Source organism: Scyliorhinus torazame, chromosome 15, assembly GCF_047496885.1.
Source record: "Scyliorhinus torazame isolate Kashiwa2021f chromosome 15, sScyTor2.1, whole genome shotgun sequence".
NCBI lineage: Eukaryota > Metazoa > Chordata > Chondrichthyes > Carcharhiniformes > Scyliorhinidae > Scyliorhinus > Scyliorhinus torazame.
In genome coordinates, this window is record NC_092721.1 from 148,806,759 (window position 1) to 148,829,496 (window position 22,738).

The 22,738-nt window shown below is 45.1% G+C and overlaps 1 protein-coding gene across 3 annotated transcripts in view; it reads left to right on the forward strand.

Annotated features, from left to right (window-relative positions):
* The window catches only part of cdk8 (cyclin dependent kinase 8), a 195,419-nt gene extending 173,605 nt beyond the window's left edge, over positions 1-21,814 (forward strand). For 2 of the 3 annotated variants that reach the window (XM_072476908.1, XM_072476910.1), the window contains 5 exons: positions 6,642-6,714; positions 11,558-11,655; positions 16,980-17,058; positions 18,700-18,858; positions 19,784-21,814. In XM_072476908.1, coding sequence (XP_072333009.1) covers positions 6,642-6,714; positions 11,558-11,655; positions 16,980-17,058; positions 18,700-18,858; positions 19,784-19,909 — 535 coding nt within the window. In that variant the 3' untranslated portion in view covers positions 19,910-21,814. The remainder of the gene's footprint in view (positions 1-6,641; positions 6,715-11,557; positions 11,656-16,979; positions 17,059-18,699; positions 18,859-19,783) is intronic. The other variant, XM_072476909.1, reaches the window with a different exon arrangement.
* The last annotated feature ends 924 nt before the right edge of the window (positions 21,815-22,738 follow it).

The following is a 22,738-nucleotide window of genomic DNA, read 5'->3' on the forward strand; positions in this document are numbered from 1 at the left end:
TCCTCCAGCGTCTCGAAGTAGTGGTGGCCCACTTGAAAGTGACCCACAGTCACGCCGGCTGCAACATTCCAAATTTCACCCCCTTCCGATGCAGAGCCGCCTTAGTCCGATTGTACCCGGCCCTCTTCTTGGCCACCTCCGCGCTCCAGTCCTGGTAAATCCGGACCTCTGCATTCTCTCACCTGCTGCTCCGCTGCTTCATTGCACACCCTAGGACACACTCCCTGCCCATGAAACGGTGGAACCGCACCAGCACCGCCCGCGGGCGGCTCGTTGGGCTTGGACCTCCTCCAGCTCCAGGGGCCTCAGGAAGGCCCCCGCGCCCATCAACGTGTTCAGCATCGTGACCACGTATGCTCCAACATCCAACCCCTCCACTCCTTCCGGGAGACCCAGAATTTGCAGGTTCTTCCTCCTCGACCGATTCGCCATGTCCTCGAACTTCTCCTGCCATTTCTTATGCATCGCCTCGTGCGCCTCTATCTTCACCGCCAGGCCCAAGATCTCGTCCTCGTTCTCCGAGGCCTTTTACCGTACCTCCCGGATCGCCGCCCCTTGGGCCTTCTGTGTCTCGAGCAGCTTGTCTATCGAAGCCTTCATGGGCTCCAACCGCTCTGCTTTCAATTCCGTGAATCAGCGCTGGAGAAACTCCTGCTGTTCCTGCGACCACTGCGCCCACGCTGCCTGGTCTCCACCTGCCGCCATATTGGTTTTCCTCCCTCGCACTTTTTGCTGCTCCAAAACTACTTTTTTCACCGCTCCACTCCTGGTCCAATCCTACAGTGCCGGGGAAATGTTACTGTCACCTTCCCACACTGGGAACCGTCGAACAAATGCCGCTGGGGGCCCTAAAAAAAGCCCAAAAGTCCATTTCTGGCGGGAGCTGCCGAACGTGCGACTTAGCTCAGCATAGCCGCAACCGGAAGTCAGGGCACGGATTAGTTATAGGGGCTGGGGCACAGACTGTATTTATCTCTTCACATTAAACACCTGTTAACACCGTTGAAACCTGCCTCTGTGCTCTGTCTGGTGGGGGTGGGGCGGTGAGTGCTGGCCAGTGGGAGTGGGTGGTGGGGGACGAGTGAAGGCCCAGTGGGTGAACCGTGTTCCCCTCCCCGCCCTGACTGATCCCTGCACCCCCTTCCCAGTGATTCAACAGGACTGTGTGATGGACTGGCCAGTTCACATGCAGGTATCGCCCAGGTGGAAGGTGCTACTGTGGGCATGAGTTAGACATTGCCAAACGATGTGGAGCACCAGAGCTAATCGCAGAGCGGGTTGTCGTCATCCGCCAGCCCATGGACCAGACCCGCTGTCATCGCAAACCCAGTGCCCCCAGCTTGTCGCGCCGCAGGTATGTGTTACGGAGGGGGTGTGCATGCAGGTGGTTTGGTGGTGTGGGAGATGAGAGGGTGTGGGTCTGGGATGTGGTGTCCGTGCCCCTGGCCAGCGACCCCTCCGCCCTAGTCTGTGAAATAGGTCGCGATGAGGGCGACCCGTGCGCGCTGGCCCTGGCGTTTTGCGGACTCCCGTGCCTGGCCAGGCCCCATGTCCCGCTCATTGTCCCCCTCCCCCTCATCCTTGCCGTCTGAGGAGGCCTGCCCTTCCTCATCATCCTCCTCCAGCACATCGCCCCTGTGCTACACAATGTTGTGGAGGACGCAGCAGACCACCGCAATGCGGGCGACCCTCCTCACCTTGTACTGGAGGGCCCCTCCAGCGCCATCCAGGCACCTGAAGCGCATCTTCAGGACCCTGAAGCACCTCTCGACCACACCCCTAGTCGTGGTATGGGCATCATTGCAGCAGGTATCCACGTCGGTCTGTGGCCTCCGTATAGGCGTCAACAGCACGCGCGCGGGGGGGGGGGGGGGGGGGGTTGTCCCTAGAACATGTCGGGAATCATTAGTGTGCGCCAGTTTGAACGAGTCATGTACACTGCCCGGTTATTGGGCGTAGACGTGCATGAGCGCATCTGATGTTCGCAGACCAGCTGTATGTTCATGGAGTGGTACCCCTTTCAGTTAGTGTACAGTGGGCTGTTATCCTCTAGTGGCCGTCGGGCGACATGCATCCCCTCTATCACACCCTAGACCCGCGGCATACCGGCGATGGGAGCGATCCCCGATGCCCGGACATCCTGGTGGGCATGGTCCACAGGGTACTCGGATGTACCGTTCCGTCTGGGCATACAGGGTGTCAATGATGGCGCGGATGCACCTGTGCGCTGATGCCTGGGAAATCCTGGACAGGTCCCCACTCAGCGACTGGAACGACCCCGTTGCGTAGAAATTTAGCGTGATTGTCACCTTGACGGCCACCAGTAGCGGGTGTTCTCCCCCAAACCCCTACGGTGCCAGGTGTGCCATTATCTGACAGATGTGAATGACTGTTTCCCTGCTCAACCGCCACAGCCCGGTCCGGGATGTCCTCAAACGAATGCAGCGCCGGTACACGCAGGCCCTCATCCGGCGCCTCCTTGGCACCCTCTCCTCCTCCACCTCCCCCTCCTCGGCCTGTTGGGTGGGTGGCCCTTTAGCCTGAGTGACAGCCACCTGCACCTCTGCAGCCCACTCCTCTGCTGCAGCCCCCGCTCATGCTGCCGCAGGGCTTTATGCAAGGCTGCGGCCATCGCCACGGCGGCCAGCATCGCAGGTTGATGATCTGCAGGTTATTTTCTGCATGGGATGAAAGACAAACATGTTAGCATGACACACGCATCTGTGCCCAACCAGGTACCATGGGCTACATGGTGGTCCCAGTTGGCACTGCAGGCCCCGCCCATGCATGTCCCACACCCCGGCCCTGTCGGTGCCCTCGGTCCTACCGCCCATCCCTGCTGCCGTTGGCTGGCACTGCCTCACTGGTGGCTGCCATCGGTGTGGCCCTGTGTTGCTGCTGGATGGGTGGGGTGGGCGAGGTGCCCATCATTACAGCTGTTGTCACAGCATGCACCCGGGGGCCGGGGTGGGTGGCTAGCAAGAGACCACAGTAACGGCGGTTGGTACCCGGGCACGGCCCCTGTCCTGTGGGGGACACCCCTGTTGCTCCCCCCCCCCCCCCCCCCCCCCCGCCGCAGTCACCCCACGCCGCCACCTCTCTCGCTCAACAGCCAGCATGCCAGGTTCACGATTATTAAAAGCACATTACAAACACGCCGTCGGGAAATCGGCCCTTCCGAGGCGCTGAATCGCTGAGGCCCCGGAGAATCGGGCGTCAGGCCCGTTAATGATATGGCTACTCTACTTTCAGGCCACGCAGCGAGCGCCGCGATGATGTCGTTTTTGGGGGGGGCGGAGAATCCCGTTTTCGTGTCAAACCGGCATCTATCTCGATTTCAGCGTCCAAAGCTATTCGCTGCCCGATCACGATTTTGCCGTTGGCTAACGGAGAATCCAGCCCCTGATCGGTGTTGTTGCCCACTGTTTAAGTTTCTTTGAATATACTGTGATGTTGATTAATTGTCTAGTGATGCATGTTAAACTTTTCTGACACATAGTAATCAAGTCCTGACTGACATCTTGCAAGCTTCAGGTGCAGCCAGAAAACAAATTTATTGGTCGGGATGGGAGCGCTGCCGTGGCCAGGAGCCCTCCTCCATTCTTACCCATTCAGCCTCCGGCTCCTTTATCCATTCTGTTGCTCTTTCCACTGTTACTGCCCAGTGATAATATTGCATGTTTGGGAGGGCTAGGCCACCCATGCTTCTTGTTATTGTAGGACTTTTTGGGGGGGATCCTAGTCAAAAACCTCTTTGATAGGGAAACAAAGCATACCTAGATCACAGCAACAAATTCACCATCTGGGGGTCAGAAGAGGGCTTCCACAAAACGTGGGAGCAATTCATCAGTCTGTTCCAAGACCTGTTTGTAGCCAACAGCCAAGAAGCCAGAAGGGGGATCCACAGAAGAACCACAGCCACAAACAAAAAAAGAGGGTGGGGAGGGGGGGGGGGGGGGGGGGTGGGGGGGAATAAAGAAGCACAGAACCCAATCATTCCTAACAAGTAAGAGTATACTTAGCACCATGCCACCCAAACAGGTCCAGGTTGGAAGACCCACCGAACAAAGAAAGCACGCCAGATAACAAGAAGGGGAGCGAGATCAGGAGGAAAGTTGGGAGCAGGAGACCTAGCCAAAACTAGGCCCTTGCTGAGAAAGATAAAATGTAACCGATGTACATAGTGAATGGTAACCAGTATGTGTATATTTTCTGTGTATGTTCACGTTCATCCTTGCTTTGTATAAAAAGTAAAACCCCAATAAAAACATTTTATAAAAAAAAAGAAACATTTCTAAGCACATAATAACAGTTTGAGGATGGTATATTTGTGAAATTAATGTTTGTGTCCGAATGCTACTTCATGTTTTACCTCCCTTTCTCTGTATTTTTGTTCTGCTAGGGCTATTCGTTCTTTTTCCCTCATTTTGTATTCAAGCTTCTTTAATTCTTTTTCATGATCACAGTTGATGTTATAACTGGATGGAGCTTTTCCTTAAGCAAATGTGGAGGTACAGAGTCACAGTACCGCCAATTTATTTTAACAACAAGAAAAATACATTTATTAAACATGAGAATAAAATGGATTCCAATACAATACTCCTTTAACCCCCCCCCCAACCATAGAATAATTTATCTTTCTTTTTATTTTTCCCTGATCTGTACCTCTCTTTTTGTTCTGCTAGGGCTATTCGTTCTTTTTCCCTCATTTCATATTCAAGTTGCTTTAATTCTTTTTCATGTTCAAGGTGCTGGATCTGCAATTGAAATGAAAAAGGCTTCTACATCCTTCTCATTAAACCTTGGCAATGCTTGGACATATTTAAATATATCCCCACCAAGCCTTCAACGATGACGCTCTTGCTCACTATCCTCAGACTATACGTTTCTCTTTACAATTTTAACTGACTTTCACGTTTCATGGACAGTTTCTGAAGTTCAGAGTGTCTCACTTTTTCTTTTTCCTCTCTCTCTCTTTTTCTTTTTCCCTGATCTGTACCTCCCTTTCTCTCTCTTGTTATTCTGCTCAGACTATTTGCTCTTTTTCCCTCATTTCATATTCAAGCTGCTTTAATTCTTTTTCATGTTCAAGCTGCTTGATCTGCAATTGAATTATTGCCATTTCCAATGATTCTGACTGTGTCTCGCAATTTTAAATGCTCAGCTACCACCGCAATTACCTCTTTTCGTATTTTGTCAGGCAATGTTAACTGCAATGTTTTTGCCAAATCTAAAAGCCTTTTTTTAGTCTCTGTTTGTAAGGTACTAATGTGTTCTTCTCCTCCCCAAAAAACTTCTGAGCCTCTGAAAGAGTCATTGCCCACAACACACTCCCTATTTAAACTTGAATACAACATCTGAAAAACAAACACAAATATCCTCATCCCTCACTGTCTTTAAGTTCACTAAACCAACCCAATCACAAAAGATAGACTTTTATCCTGGACGAGCCCCCAATCTGTTATCGGCCAGGGTTTAGAAAACTCCAAAGTGTGTCTTGGAGTTCACCTGACCCACAACTGTTTATTGATTTTGGTTACGGTGAGCACAAGGGCCTGCCTTTCAGGTGTTATTCAACAGAGTCCTTAAGCACTTTTAATCAAAAAACAAGCTTTATTCTACAAATTTAGTTAACATTTTTATAAACACACACAAAGCATTTTTATCAACTACAAACATAAATACCCCACACAGCTACAGTACTCTATGTATAACCCTTAATAAATTCCCCCTTTAACTGTTCCAATTTAATAACAAGATCCCATTCACCAAAGTCAGCAGGTAACTATGATCATTGGGTTTCTTCCTTGGAATAACTCTTTAAAATTGAAAATAGAGATACAGCCCAAGATAGAGATACTCTGTGTCTGAGTACAGCAGCCAAATGTGAAAACAAAAGTAAAAACTCAGAGCCACAAACCAGCTCCAAACCAAAGCGAAAGTAAAACTAACTCCCAGAACCACAGCCTAGCTCCACCCACATAATGACATCACTGAAGCCATGTGAGAAGACAAAAACATTTCTTACAGGGACACTCCCATGACAGCTAACCACTGTGTTAATCTGCCCCCCCACCAATTAGTTAACAATTACTCACCGGTTTTAAGATTAACTCGGATGACGAAGCACATTTGAAGCTACGGTGGTCTCATTGATACCAAAGTCCCTTTGACACACCTGTGGTCACATACACACACCATTCTGAAACCCCAATTGAATGTCTGTGGATGCCTCCTCGGAATCCTCCCAGATGATTGTCATATAAGGGTTTCCGAACTCTAATCGCCAAAACAGGTTTTAAAATCTTCTCTCGGAATCATGCTTTCTTCGTTGTTTGTATACCAAACCCCGTCCACTTCCTGCTTTCTCACCTTGCTTTTAATGTTTCTCTTTTTCAAACAACTTTTTAAAAGTAATAATTATGGAACCTTCTTCAACAATGATTTACCGCTGGCAATTCCACTTTTTAGAACCATTTTTCTGATTTTTTTTTTTCTAATATTAGATAGAACAGTTTTTCCTCTTGCATTGATCTGTGGATAGTAAATAGGCATTCAAATTTGTAGAAATTAAGATTTTTCTTTCCTTTGCAAGAAACAGCATTTCGAAGTGTTAACAGCTTGGAATTTATCTCTTCCAGTTATACCAACTGCAGCCTTATCAAGTATATGGAGAAACATAAAGTAAAACCAGATAGTAAAGCTTTCCATCTGGTAAGTCTCAGCTTTGATATTATATGTTTGTGGGTTGTGTGCATAGCTTTAGAAACAAGTCAGAATTATTAATTAAATCATCACAAATCAAAGAAACACTTGCCAGCACGCTCATGACTTTTATATAGTGGAAAGGCTTCAGGAAGTGAGCTGATTCCAGTGTAGTCAGTCTGTGACCTGCTCTTGCAGCCACACGATTTAAATTTCTGATCAGTAGTGATTCACAGCATGTTGATTTGGGCGTTTCAGTGATGGTAATCCTGTTGAATATAATGGAGAGATGGCTAGATTCTCGCTTTTTGCAGATGGTCATTACCATGCATGTGTGTGGTTCAAATGTAGTTTGCCATCTACCTGCTTGAGTCTGAATGTTGTCCAGGTCTTGTTCCATGCAGAGATGAACTGATCAATATTTGGGAAATGAAAATGGAACTGAAGAATCTGCATTCAGCAGCAAACATCCCCATTACTGACATTCTATGGAGGGAATGTCACTAATGAAACAGCTGAAGTTGGTTGAGCCTAGGACATTGCCCTCAAGAACTCCTACAGTGATATCCTGCAACTGAGATGATTGGTTTCCATCTGGAAACACCCATCTTCCTTTGTGTAGGCATGACTCCAGCCAGTGGAGAGCTCCCCTGATTCACATCAACTTCTATTTTACTCGGACCGTATTCGGTCAAATGCTGCCTTGATGTCAGTGGCGGTCACTCTCACCTCCTCTCAGCTATTCAGGTCTTTTGTCCATGTTTGAACCAACATTGTCTTGAGGCCAAAGACATGATGTTCCTGGCAGAACCCAACAATGACCTGGTTGTTGCTGAATAAGTGCCACTTTAGTAGCACTGTTGATGTCACCTTTCTGTCAGTTTAATGATGATTGAGAGTGAATTGATGGCCAGATTGAGTTTGTCCTGCTTTTCAAGCACTGGACATACCTGGAAAATTTTGCATTTTGTTGGGTAAGTGCCAGTGTTGTAACTGTATTGGGACACTTGGCTCGGGGCACAGATAGTTCTGGTGCACAAGTCTTCAGCAATACAGCATAAATGTTGTTGGGTCCCAGAGCCTTTGATGAGCTGAGAATGCTCAGCTGTGGGACTTCAGGAGGAGGCAAAGATGCACCATTCACTCAGCACTTCTGGCTGAAGAGGTTGCAAACTCTTGAGCCTTGTATTTTACACTGATATGCTTGGATCCACCATCACTGAGGATAGATGCGTTCATGGACCCTCCTCGTCCCCTTATTTGCTTAATTGTCCACCACCTTACACAACTGGGTGTATTAGGATGGCAGAACTTTGATCTAATCCATTGTTTGTGGGACTGCTTAGCTCTGCCTGTCCTGCTTGTTTCTGTTGTTTAGTGTGCATTTAATCCTTGCTTCAACAAGTTGGGATCTAATTTTTAGATATACCTGGTGCTAGTCCTGGTATGCTGTCCTCCCTACACTCCTCCTGAACCAGGGTTGGTCCCTTGGCTTCATGATGATGGAGTGAGCAATATATCAGGTTGTGAAGTTACAGATTGTGATGGAATAAATTCAGCTGCTGCTGATACCCATAGAGCCTATTCGATGTCCAGTTTTCAGCCATTATATCTGTTCTGAATCTATTCCATTTCGCAGTTTGATGTGATAATATGATAATCTTTATTATTGTCACAAGTAGGTTTACATTAACACTGCAATGAAGTTATTGTGAAAATCCTCTTGTCGCCACATTCCGGCGCCTGTTCGGGTACACAGAGGGAGAATTCAGAATGTCCAATTTACCTAACAGCACGTCTTTCAGGACTTGAGGGAGGAAACCGGAGGAAACCCACGCAGACACGGGGAGAACGTGCAGACTCCGCGCAGACAGTGACCAAGCGAGAATCGAACCTGGGACCCTGGTGTTGTGAAGCAACAGTGCTAACCACTGTGCTACCGCGCTGCCCCTAAAAGAGGATGTCCTCAGACTTTGACAATATAGGACTGTGTGATGGCCACGTCTACCAATGCTAACATGGATAGATGCATTGGGGACCGGCGGATTGGTGAGGACAAGGTTAAGCAGATTTTTTTCCCCTTTTGTTTCTCTCGCCATCTGCTGCAGGTCCAGTCTTGCAGTCGTTCAAGACTTGGCTGGGTCAGTCAATAGTGGTGCTACCAAGCCACCCTTAGTGATGAAACGTTGAAGTGTTCCACCCAGATTACATTCTCTGCCCTTGCCGCCTTCAGTTTTTCTTCCAATTGGAAGTCCAACATGGAAGTGTTCTCATTCATCAGTTGGAGGAGAACTATAGGTGGTAATCAGCAGATTTCCTTGTTTATGTTTGACCAGATGGTGTGAGGCTTCATGGGCTCTGGAGTCAATGTTGAGGACTCCGAGGGCCATTCTGACTGACTGTATAGCACTGTGCTCCCACCTCTGTTTGGTTTGTCCTGCCACTGAGACGGTACGTAACCAGGGATGGTGATGGAGGTGTCTAGGTCATTGGTTATATGGTATGATTCGATGAATATGTGAGGCTGTGGCTTGACCTTTGGGTCAGCTCTTTGAATTTTGGCATAGGCCCCCAGATGTCACTGAAGATGATTTTGCAGATCAATGTTGCCTGGGTCAATCTTTATCATCTCCAGTGCCCAGGTGGATGCCATGTCATAGAATCATAGAATTTACAGTGCAGAAGGAGGCCATTTGGCCCATTAAGTCTGTGCCGGCCCTTGGAAAGAGTACACTACTTAAGCTGTGTTCTGTCTGGTATACTTATTGGACTTTACTGTAGCAGCTTTGATGCAACTCAGTGGCTTGCTAGGCCACTTCTGAGGACAGTTAAGAATCAACTACATTACTGTGTACCTGGAGTCGCATGTAGGCCAGACTGTAACAACAGATTTTTTTCTCTCAAGGACATTGGTGGACCCAGTTATATTTTGTGACAGTCTGGTAGTTTGATCATTGTGGTGACACAAGGCAATACTAGGGAGACTTCCAGTTTAACGGAACAAGGATTTATCGGTAACAAGTGAAGATAAACTATATGCAATCACTAAATGAGTCTTCACTCTTTGGTTCCAGGGTCCACTCTGCCCGGAACCCCGCTCCCGGTGCCTGCATAATTTCCCCATTGATTGGGATTCACATGCTCCTGCGCGTTAGGCCCCATGGAGCTGCACCACCACAATCGTGTTACTGATAATTAAATAAATCTGTAATTAAAAGTTAACTGAGTGCAAATTCCACAACTACCTTGGTAGAATTTGAACTCATGTCTCCAGATTAAGATTACAGGACCAGTAACATAACTGGTATTGAATAACCCATTATAAGTACAACTATTCAGTGCATAAGTTAAAAGCTTGCTATTGTTCTTGTCAATCTGTGAATGTAATGATTAAGAATGGAAGGGCTAATCGAGCCAGGAAGAAGTTTTATGCTTCTAAAATGTTGCAAAACCTTGGATAGGAGTGTATATTGTACATCAAAGAGAAGTTGAATAAAAGTCAAGATGCAGCATGACCTCAGTCAAACCTGGAGAGATGCCATGTGCGATAAGGAAAAGATGAAAGTCAGTAAGAATACAAATAAATTGGAAAGCAAGGTCAGAAATTGAACTCAACATGGTCTATTTAATTAAAATGGGAATGTTTATCCTCAAAAAAAAAAGCAAAAACAAAATCTGATGTATAGAAAAATAAATAAATCTCTTGGTACAGTACTAATAATGAAGAGATTCACAGATATTGAACATACACTGTGGTGTAGTCAAAAGGTTAAAATTAGAACCTAACTCCCTATAAATTTATCCTCTAAATTTATGTTGAGCCATGTTTCTAATATACTATAAATGCCACACTGAACTTGAAATTAGTTTTCGTAGCATTGCGGCACAGTTTGGCAGTCTGTTTAATGTGGAAATTTGTTCATACTGAAGGTAAACGTAGTTCTGCATGACCTCAAACAAAAGCTTTTATTAATGTTATCTATGAAAGCAGGAACAGGAGACACATCACATCATGTGACAGGATCTGTGATATTTCTAGATCCTTTTGGGTTGATATATATTTTTGAACTCGTGAGCAGAATAGAAGCATGGAAATTAAAGTAGAAAAGGTACCCTTTCAGTCCTTCTAGTGGTGCTGGCTCTTGCAACTGAATGTGCCCATTTCTAATTCCAAGTCCTTTCTCTGATATTGCAAAAGTGATTTAAATTTGGATTTTAAATGGTTTCAACATTAGTAAACAAGTATTTTGTCCGAAAGAGAATCTTTAGATTTGCAATTATAATTTCATGATATTAAAAGAAGTATTAAAATTATTTGCAAAGCTCTTCCCATTCCCAAAGGTTCTGACTTAACACCCATATTACAGTTCAACAGAATAAAAATCTCATGATGTTTGAATATTGTATGCATTTCAAACAATAGCCTAGTACATGAATATAATCTTGTCAGCATGCTATGCTTGTATCAGCATCATTGCTTTAAATCCAAGCCCTGATTGACATGGTTATTTAAAAGCACTCCTAAATTCTACTTATTTTGCATGCGTCAGTGCCTCATTATATAATTGGTACTTTTTGATTAATCATGGCATGCTTAATCTCAGTTGTTTATGGTGTAGTGTTCCTATGTAATCCTTAAATCTTGGGCTACCAATTCCTTTACTAGGTTACATAATTCCTCATATATTTATAAGCATAAAAAAAACACCTTTTTTCATGGTTGTGATTCCAGTTTAGACTTCTTGTACTGATAAAGGGTCATTCTGTGAAAAATGATGCCATAGCCATCACTTAATTTTAGTGATTACCAGCACAGTTGATCATTTTTTCTTCAATCCCCACTCAATTTCAGCTTCAGAAGTTACTCACAATGGACCCAACCAAGAGAATCACCTCCGAACAGGCAATGCAGGACCCCTACTTCCTTGAAGACCCACTCCCTACATCAGAGTATGTTGATTTCAAAATAACTATTACTTGCATTATGCCTTTTATTGTAGTATAACTTTCCACGGTGTTTGAGGTATAATTAGAAATAAATGAATGCGGAACCAAAGAAATTGCTGGTCAGAGGATTGACCAAAGTTTTTTTTAAAGAGGAAGAAGCTTAAGCAGGAGGTGCTGGAGAATGTAACCGGTGGAGGTGGGGGGGGGGAAAGGAACAGTTAATGCCACGAGGTAATTTATTCAATTAGATGAGAATTTTAAATTGGGAGAATGAGAACCAATGTATATCAATAAAGACTGATAGCTGAGTAGGACTTTGTGCAGGATGGGATATGTGCAACTGAGTTTTGAATAAGCTGAAGTTTACAATGTTGGGAGGATAGTGGGTCAGGCGTGAGAGCAAGAGATATGAAAATGACAAAGGCGTGAATCAGGATTATGACAGCAGATTCTCAAAATACATTAAAGTCCTGCCATTCATGGGGGTTATGTCCCCGCAAAGCCTCAAACGGTGAAATTAAGAATGATGAATCCTTTTCAGTGGGAGTCAATTAGATAGATTTCAGCAGTCAATTAGATAGATTTCAGCAATGTAAGGGCAGTATTGGTTTGTGCAACAAATTGTGGTACACTGAGATGACAGATGGGTGAATTCTCTGAGTGATACGGTGGCACGGTAGCGCAGTGGTTAGCACTGTTGCTTCACAGTGCCAGGGTCCCAGGTTCGATTCCCGGCTTGGGTCACTGTCTGTGCGGGGTCTGCAGGTTCTCCCCGTGTCTGCATGGATTTCCTCCGGGTGCTCCAGTTTCCTCCCACAGTCCCAACAATATGCAGGTTAGGTGGATTGGCCATGCTAAAATGCCCCTTAGTGTCCAAAAGCTTAGGTGGGGTTACTGGGTTATGGGGATTGGATGAAGGTGTGGGCTTAAGTTGAGTGCTCTTTCCAAGGGCCGCTGCAGACTTGATGGGCCGAGTGGCCTCCTTCTGCACTGTAAATTGTATGAAATACAAGACATTATTATTTATTGAAAATTTTAAAAAGAGACTATCCTCAACTGAGAAAAAATGAATCTTCTCAAAACTAGCAGACAAGATCTGTGAACATTTCAAAATGGAATAGAGCAGCAGAGCCGTAATTGTAGCTCAAGACCAAGAGATTCAGACATTTCCAGGTTAATCTTTCTGCTCGGGCTGCACACCATTCCAGGCACCGCTTCTCACCCCGTCGGAAAGGTGCTTAAAGAAAGGTAATTAAATGTCCAAGGCAAGTCCTCTTCTTGAAACATCAACAGCACCTCCATGTTAAAACGTGTTTAGGTCTCCACTCCGTTATGGTTGCCATCTTCTCAGGGAAAACAGAGAGAGGGGAAAGCGTGGATAATCAAATATTGCTCATACGATGAGTGTACAAAGTGCAGATAAGCAAATACGTGAACAAGGAAATCGTTAAAACTGGGATTTTATTGTATTTAAATATTTATTCCGTTCCAACAGTGCTTTTAATGGCATTTCATGAAGTAAATGTCTACGTTTGAGTTGGACATATTTTAAGTTAAATAATAAATAAAATACCATCTGGAGTGGTGACATATATGCTATTTTGCATATGATTCACTAATAAAATAAGAGTCTCCAAGATTAATTGAGGGAGGCTTTGTGTTGGATATCTAACTTTCACAGCATGTACTAATATAACAGTAGCTTTATGTTCCTTTGCCAACAGAAAATTACTGTACTTGCATTTTGCTGAAGTGAGAGACATGTTGCTGAAGCTGAATCTCATGCTCAAATTCACATTTTGAGATGGAGCAGTCTGATGTGCTCCGTTTTCTTGATATGCGAATTGAGAAACCTGCTAATGGATTCTCCACTACTGTCTACCACAAGCCTACTTTCATTGCATAGTATACACGATGTATCTAAAAATGTATATATGCTATAAAAATTGCCTTATCTGCAATCTTAAAAATAGGACCCTAACAATTTTCTCACCTTGCGAGCTTGATGCAAAAATAGAGGCTGTCAAAGCTATCCTGTGGGACAATGACTATCCTGATCAGATCATTATTATTGCGCAAACTCGCAATTGAGCCAAATGCTGTCACTTTCAGACCTTAAAAGTCTACCTCAAATTATCCTGGAACGGCCAAGTATCACAAAAGGTTGGGTCTGTGTGACATCGCTCCAGGGTGATGGAACTGAGTAGCGGGTCATTGTCGAAGGCGGGGGTGATAATAACCCGTTGAGAGCATGGCACTGGTGCTACTCAATCTGTGCCATAGTCTGACTCTTGCCTGTCTGCTGAGTGTTTGCTCACACGCCACCTGTACACGGTGTGCCTGGGCAAGGTGTGAAAGAGGCATCCAGGACCTCAATGTTCAGGGAGCTGGGGCAGGAGATTGGTGTTCGACCCACGTTGTGGAAGAAAGTGCCAGAGACGTCCTATTTCTCGAATGCGACTTTTTTAATGCTATACGCATGTGTTCCCAACTGCCCCAAACCCTGATGGTGTGGCCCCACGTTGCCCCCCATTCCCCCTCCGTGCCTTCTCAGTGATCCTATACCTGTTTAGCCTTCCGTGCTCTACAGCTGCACCTAGATGTGTCCCCAGGATGCACATAAGAGGTGGAGACAGCCTGCTGCCTACCGCATCCTGTGGCCTTCAATGCCCCTGAGGGGCGTCCTCTGGGGGCCCTGGGGCTGGAGGGCCCCAGCCCACATGCTGGTGGCACATGCCCCATCATGCCACCCTGTTCCAGGTGCTGCCTCCAAGATGCGCCATTGTCAGGGGGGTGTGGGTACCGGGGGGAGCTGGTGGCCGCCATCACCACTCCATAAGCAGACTCCAGGTTGGAACCTAGCACCCCCTCCTCCTGGTCCTGGGGTTCCCCTGGGGACGGAGGGGCAGCTGGATCAAGCCCCGGCTGCTCCTGCGTCATCTGGCTTTATCAACCCTGCTGGCTCCCTAATGTCTGCAGCATGGTGTCAATGCCCACGCCGATGCTCCACCGTGACTGGGACATGCTCTGGAGTGCCCCAGCAAAGCTCACCTGTGACTGGGACATTATTCGCAGCGCCTCATCAAGATCCACCTGGAACTGCGTCACATCCCCCAGCGACTGGGACATGCTGCTGAGGCACTCAGTGATGGCCGTCACCGACTGAGCCGCACCTTGGACACCTCCACTCATGCTGCTGACATCGTGCATCAGACTATCCACTGTGGTTGCCACCTTAGCAGTGTTGGTCTCTGTGCCAGGCATTTCTGGCGCCATCTCCTGTGTCCGTAGCCTCTGGGATTCCTCCAATTGGCTGTGGACCTGCTGGAGTGTCACTTGCATCCCCATCACGGCTGCACCCTAGCGTCTACATCAGCTACGGGTCCAGAGGCTCAGCATCTGACTGGGACCTACCTGGATCCTGGGATCCAGCTGACCTCCTACTGGTGTCTGGCCTGGATGTTCCTGCTTGCACCTGATGTGCATCAGCAGCTTTGTGGCACTCACCAGAATGTTACCCAGAAGCCTGTCGCCCACCGAGGTATATGCTCTGTATTGTTGGAGGGTAGGGATGTCAGCTAATCCTTGAAAATGGTGCTCTCCTCAGAGGTGTTCTCGTGAGAGGCGGGGGGGTGGGTGAACACACCGTCCCAGGTGGTCCGTGGGAGGGATGGGTCATTCTGCATGGCATTAACAACGCGCGTGACAGGTCATCTGGGTGGGGACCGGTGGATCCTCATCACTGCGTCGTACGCCAACTTCTGCGTCGGTAACAGACTTTACTCGGCCACCCCCACGACCTCCAGGGCTCGTTCCTCATAGGGGGTGAGGACTCTGATGTCTGACATCCCGCCATCCATCTGGGCCCTCTCCCATCTGTTGTGGACCAACTTCTACGGGGACACAGAGGGGACATCGTGAGCTGTTTGCGTCGTTCATTGCAGGGAGGGGGGCAGGGATGGAGAGTATGGGGGGGTGATGGGGAGTTTTAGGGGGTGGGGGCCAATGTGGGTAGCAGTGCTGGACATAGGTGTGCTGGGGCACGGTGCGGCCTGGTGGAAGCCATTGACCTTACGGCACTAGGTGCCGGTCCTCCTGGTGACGACCCCCCCCCTGAGCTGGCGGCCGCTGTCACTTCCTCCCAGGTGGCACTGTTTGCCCCGTTGCTGACCCTTGGAGGAACAGGACATCCCATCTGATTTTGACCACCTTCAACAGTCTGGTCAGGTCAGCATCCCCAAATCGTGCGCCTGGTCTCCTCGGTGGCATGGCTGCGAGCTGTGTGGTGGTTGACTGTGCTGCTCTCCCTTGTTAGGGGGGAGCTAGTGAGTGCTGTCCCGGTGAATTAGCTGCAGGACAGTCGTTTGAGGCATGAAGCCTGTGGTGCCTCGTTTAGTGGATCAATTAATGTTTTATAGCGGTGACGGCCTCGCTGGGCTGAGTGTCGGGAAGCTCGCAGCAGTTCCCGCTCGCTACCACACTTGGAAACATTTCCAATAAATTACGCCCCTCCTATTACCTGTGACTCCGCGATTGGGCTGTACTTGCTGAACAATCCTGAGTGTGCTAAGCTGTAAATTAACAACCAATTTAAGATAATCAGTCAAACTCGTGACATGTTCATTTACGCTTGCTAGAAGTGACATAACATTCATATCCCGTTCTCTGCAAGCAAAATAAATATGTTCAAGCCATGTGCCTTTTTAAAAAAATTACTCCTCTGTTCCCTGTTGATTTCTCCATAGCAATGCCTTAGCCAATCAGAGTTGACTTGCCAACAGGTCAGCTCGTTTTCTCCTGCAGCATAAATCATTACGATCATTTGAAATTTGACATTCTTGCAATGTCTGGTTGACCAGCTTCGTTCGGTAACATGTCTCTTTTCAACAATATTCAAACTTATATTTTGAACTATTACATTGCATCATTATTAATTAGATTTCCAGGTGGCATGGTGGCACAGTGGTTAGCATTGCTGCCTCACGGCGCCAAGGACCCGGGTTTGATCCCGGCCCCGGGTCACTGTCTGTGTGGTGTTTGCACATACTCCTCGTGTCTGCATGGGTCTCGCCCCCACATCCGAAAGATGTGTAGGGTAGGTGGATTGGCCACATTAAATTGCCCCTTAATTGGAAAGAAATTATTTAAATTAGATTTCTACTGCGTATAGTAACAATTGACACAAACTTTTAATTTCTTTGGAAAGGGATGCTAGCTTTCATAAGAATGCTGTACTTATTTTCTTTAGTAAATGTCAAAGTCAAGACTGCGATATGTAGCTGGCTTGGATTGTGACTTTCAATATACTCTTATTTAAAATTTTGCAGTGTTTTTGCCGGTTGTCAGATTCCATATCCAAAACGAGAATTTCTTACAGAAGATGAACCTGATGATAAAGGAGACAAGGTAAGCATAGAGAACAGAACACAGAAAAGTCACTTTTATTGTGCACTGCCTGAAATTAAACAAAAATTAGACTTATATAATCAGTTTGCAGTTCAACAGTGGATGTTGTGTACATGGATTTTAGCAAGGCATTTGACAAAGGAGATTTGTCAAGAAAGTGAAAGTCTATGGGAACAGGGCAATGTGACAAGCTGGATAAAAAAGTTAGCTTAATAATAGAAAACAAAGGGTAATGGTCGATGGTTGCCCTTGTAATTGGAAATTTATTTCAAGTGGGCTTCCACAGGGCTCGGTGTTGGGACCCTTACTGTTTGTGTTATATATTAACGATTTGGATGTGACCGTAGGGAACATGATTGGTAAATTTGCAGATGACACAAAAATTGGCCGAGTAGTGGACAGTGTACAGGATAGCTATAATCTTCGAAACGATATAGCTGGATTGGTGGAGCCGGCGAAAAAGTGGCAGATGGAATTTAAAACAAAGAAGTGTGAGGTCATGCATTTAGGGAGGTCAAACAGTTGTAGGGAGTATAAATGGAAATATACTAAGAGGAGTAGAAGTGAGTGATCTTGGCATACACAGGTCCCTAAAGGCAGCAGTTCAAGTAGACAAGGTTGCTAAGAAAGCATATGGAATGCTGTCCTTCATTGGCAGAGGTATAGAATATAAAAGTACGGGCATAATGTTAGAATTGTATAAAACACTGGAATATTGTGTCCAGCTCTGGTTGCCACATATAGGAAGGATGTTATTGTTCTGGAGGGACTGCGGAGGAGGTTTACAAGAATGTTGCCAGAGCTAGATAAGTGTGGCTATGAGGAGAGAGTGGATAGGTTGAGATTATTTTCCTTGGAACAGAGAAGGCTGAGGGGTCAATTAATTGACGTGTACAAAATTAAGAGGGGAAGAGATCGGTTGGACAGGATAAAATTGTTTCTCTTGGTGGAGAATTCTAGAATCAGGGGACATAGATTCAGGATAAATGGCAGAAAGTGTAAAGAGGACATGAAGAAAACCTTTCTTACGCGAGGGTAGTGGGAGTCTGGAATTCACTGCTCGAGTTGGTGGTGGAGGCAGAGACCCTAAACTCTTTTTTAAAAGTATCTGTATTTGCACCTTCAGTGCTCTAAGCTGCAGGACTATGGACCGGGTACAGGAAGGTGGGATTAGAAAAGGCACCTGGGTGACCTCAGGATGGCATGGACAAGATGGGCTGAATGGCTTCCTGTGATGTAACTTTTCTATGATTGTATAACGTGCTGGATAAAATTACATCGTGACAGCAGATAACAGCATTCTGGGTGTACCTGAGCCACGTGGACTGCAACAATCCACCTTCTCAAGGGCAAATGTGGATGGGAAATAACTGCTGGCCTGGCCAGCAATGCCCACATCTCATTAGTTTTTTAAAATGGCAAGATAGTTTTTGGTTGCAGGATATTGTGCTTAAATTAGTTGACTGATTTTTATCCAACTGCATCTGTAGTCTATCACTTATGCTAATTAGTGAAAAGCTTTTCTAAAATGAATAACTATTTAAATTGTAGATTTTTGTACACCAAACTCAGTAATGATTCTAGATGGTGGAATATGCTGGTTCAGATTTTTCTCTCTCTCTCCATTTTTGATAAATTGAGAAGAACCAACAGCAACAGCAAGGCAATAATCACACTAATGGAGGTGGCCATCCAGGGAACCAAGACAACAGTCACACACAAGGACCACCCCTCAAGAAAGTCAGAGTTGTTCCCCCTACCACTACCTCAGGTGGACTTATCATGACCTCAGATTATCAGGTACAGAGCTCTTAATTCAGCGTAACATGCTTTTTAAAGGTTTGCAGTGGTCGGAGTAAATGTTTTCCCCTAAAATCAATTTTTCCTTTGATTTGTTTCTCAAAGGGAACTTGATTACTCTAGAGGAATGTTGTATTAACCACATTTTACTGTTAAACATGCATTGATATTATACATGCTTTAAACAAGCCATAAATATCAAAAAGTCTTGAAAGTCCATTGAGCAATGAAATTCAGTAAAGAATATTGGGCAGAATGTGATGCGCCTTACAAGAGTGGGCTTGAAAGTGGAAGAGCATATGTGGGATTGAGCTCCTGTTTTCTCCATGACTTCCCACCAATTAAGTCCAGAGCCAGGGGGAGGGGGGGTGGGGAGGAATATCTCCTACTTGTCAGCTTGTGCACAAGAGAGAGACTCAAAGGTGGCAAGGGCTGCCTCTGCAGGAAGATCCCTACCTGCTCTTTAAACTTGCTCCCGCCCCCTCCCTCCTACTTGGGTAGGGACATACTCACTGACCCCTGTGATCCTGCCTCACTGACCCCTGTGACCCTGCCTCACCTACTTGCTCCACAGTGCCAGCAATAAGCCTGCTCCTGTGCTCTACTGCAATCTTGGCAATGGACACTGCTCTCAGTGACATTGCTGGTACTGGAGAGCTGCTGAATTCTGTTTGGCCAGCAACTCCCAGAAGCGGGATATTTGCGCTAAGATGCTGCCACCAACCAAGTGTGTGGCTGATTGGCATTAAATTGAGTCAGGGTAACCTGAAGTAGCAATGGCAGCACCCCCCCCCCCCAACCATGATGTGTTCATTTAAGATTACAACATAAACTGGCTTTCAAAACAGAATATAGGTGACTATAATTCTAGATTTTAAGTTGAGTAAGAAATAAAAATAAATATTATCTTTTTTTTCTTTTGCAGCGTTCCAACCCACATGCTGCCTATCAGAATCCTGGACCAAGCACATCACAACCACAAAGCAGTATGGGATATTCAACTACCTCCCAGCAGCCCCCACAGTACTCACACCAGGCACACCGGTACTGACCTGGAGCTATTTCCCAAGCTTAATGCACTCACTGAGACCACCGACTGAGCATATAGCTGGCAGCCTGGGTTTGGCTCAGTTCCCAAGAATGTACTGTGTAACCACATTAGCCAAGTTCTTCTCTTCCCACAGATGGAGCAGTGTCTCCATAATATAAAGTACTTGGTTTAGACTTGAAAAGAAAGCTCTAGCACAGTTTGTGTTTATTGACATGCTGCTTCCATAGTTTACTTGACCTACTTCTTCAGACCAATTATTCTTTTTTCCCCTTTATGGTTACAGATTGTAGCAGTTGAAGCTGTGAATGTGCTAGAGCAACCATTTCTAATTTTTGGTGATGAATGTTCTTGCTGTATAACAATGTTTTACTAGTAGCAAGAAAATATCTTCTAATCTGGTACTTGAAGAACAGTTATGTTTAAAGGTCAAGGTATCCATGATGCAGACTATACATTATTTGGTACAAATTTCAAGTTTAGGTGCATTTTGTAGTAGGTTACTTCTTGTCTCAGTGTTTTATGTCAAATGTATTTGCAGCGCAAGATTTTATTGTATGTAAGCTTCATAATTTATCAACTGATTGTAACCTCCCAAAGACTCCAGCTAGGCAGTTTGAACTTTGTATCCACACTGTTCAAACTCACCTTAAGCCAACCCCATCCCATTCTTTACAATTGACCTGACATACAACAGCTGCTATGATTAATTTTACCAGCAGTAGATGAACTGTAATGAGTATTGTATCTATGATCTTTATCCAGCCTTTCAAAGGACATTTACTTTGGGCAGTGTTTATTTTTTTCTATTGGTGTTGATGATTTGTGAGCATGCTTTGGGGGTGGCAAACAAAAGGCACGTGATGTGTCTCCATGTTTGCAGCTTCAGCTGAGATATTTTGTCATGAATTTGCAAAGCTGACATTGTGTAGTAGATTTCCTTTATGTTGAATCAAGTTTTTTCTTAAATGAAAATGTGTGTGCTTTTATTGAGCGCTCTTAACATAAGTGTGAGATGTTGGAGAGCCGTAGAATTCATTAAAAAATGTAACGTATACTGTACCATTTTACATGAACGAAGCAAGTATTCTGACAATAAATTTGAAAACTTATAGTGTTAACTTTACTACTGTTAAATTTTATCAAATATTGGAATGACTATAATGTGTTGAGTGAACACTCTTGATCCCAATTTTTGCTAGTTAAAGACTACATGGATAGCTGGAGCCATAAGCGATCTTTCTTGAACTAGTTGTTCTGTACGTTCTCTTTTATTTAGTTTCCATGCCTAATTGTTTTCCTAATTCTTTAAAAGCTTGCAATCTATGCAATGGTCACTTTAACACATGCTTGTCTGCGCAAATATTTCTTCAGTTATTTTCTGGATGCTTTCCTCTGTTGGGCAGTGTCATCTTTAGTTCCAATGCACAAACTGGTTCCTGACACCCTCTTATGGCCAGTAAAGTATTTACAGCAAAGGAAAATTTGCTCGGCCACTGCATTAATTGTTGTCAAATGCTTGCAAGTAGTTCTTTTAAATAACTTGTCAAGCGTGCTTCATTTTTCTTATTCTAAATTCAAACTTTCCAGCATGATTATATAGCCAGAAAACCTTTATGTGCTAAATTAAAAGCAAAATTTACACATTTTCTGCAATTTTATTAATTGGCAACTTATTTATGCCACAGTACCAAAAGTTATTTTTGAAGGTATATTGATTGAAATGTAACTGATGAAATACAGGAAGCCCATTTATCACAAACCTTAAATTTTCAGTCTTAGAATGCCTCTTAGTGGGTAAGTCAAGAAACAGCATTGATAGTATCTGTGGATTGAAGGCAGCATGGATGTGGGAATAAAAAGTAATATTTTAAGTATTTGTAAAATAAAATGCACAGAATGAAATAATTTTTATTGCATTTTTCATTTTTGTTTACATTTTTTCCTCTTGTCTTGCCACCTCACCCACCCTTAAAGTGTGAACTTGCACATCAGTAATTGGGTGGGGATAATGGATCAGATGCTCCTTTGAAGCTAGTTCAAGACTAGCATAGAAACATGTCAAAAGTTCACATGTACACAGACACAAAAACTTTCAGAATATCAGTTCAGTGAAGGCCTCTACTTGAGGACAAATGTTGAATAGCCACCACTTAACAAGGTTCCAGAATCTACATTGTTATGTCTCATCACGAAGGTTTACGGCCTCTGTCTGCAAAACATTTGTGTAGCCATGACTAATTGAATTTTGAAAGATATTTTGTCTCGTCACAGAGGTTTCCAAGGTCAGTTCAAAGTTTAACTGTACCTGCGTACAAGACTGAATTTCACCCACTTCATTATATAACTTCATGCTGTTTGCAAGTTGAATTGGTGTATAAATAATGAAAGACCAAATGAGAGATGAGGAGAATTTCCTTTACACAGCCCACTGTTATTAACTTGAATGCATTGTCTGAAAGGTGAAAGAAGCCAATTCAATCATAACTTTCAAAAGGGAATTGGATAAATATTTGAAACGGAAACATTTGGAGAGCAACGGGGAAAGAAATGGAGAGGGGGACTCATTTGATAACTCGTTCAAAGAACTGGCACAGGCATAATGGGATGAATGGGCAAACCCTTCCACAGAACCCCTCAAGACAAACTTTATTTTTTCTAACCTGAGAAACTGCCAGGTCACTCACCCACACCCCTGGTTTCAGGGGCCCAGAGTCCCTCCATTCCAACAATATGCAACTCCGGGCTACCAGGGAGGCAAAGGCCAAGACAGTAGCCTCTCTCGTCCCCTCGACTCCAGGGTCTTCTGACACTGCAAAGATTGCTACTTCT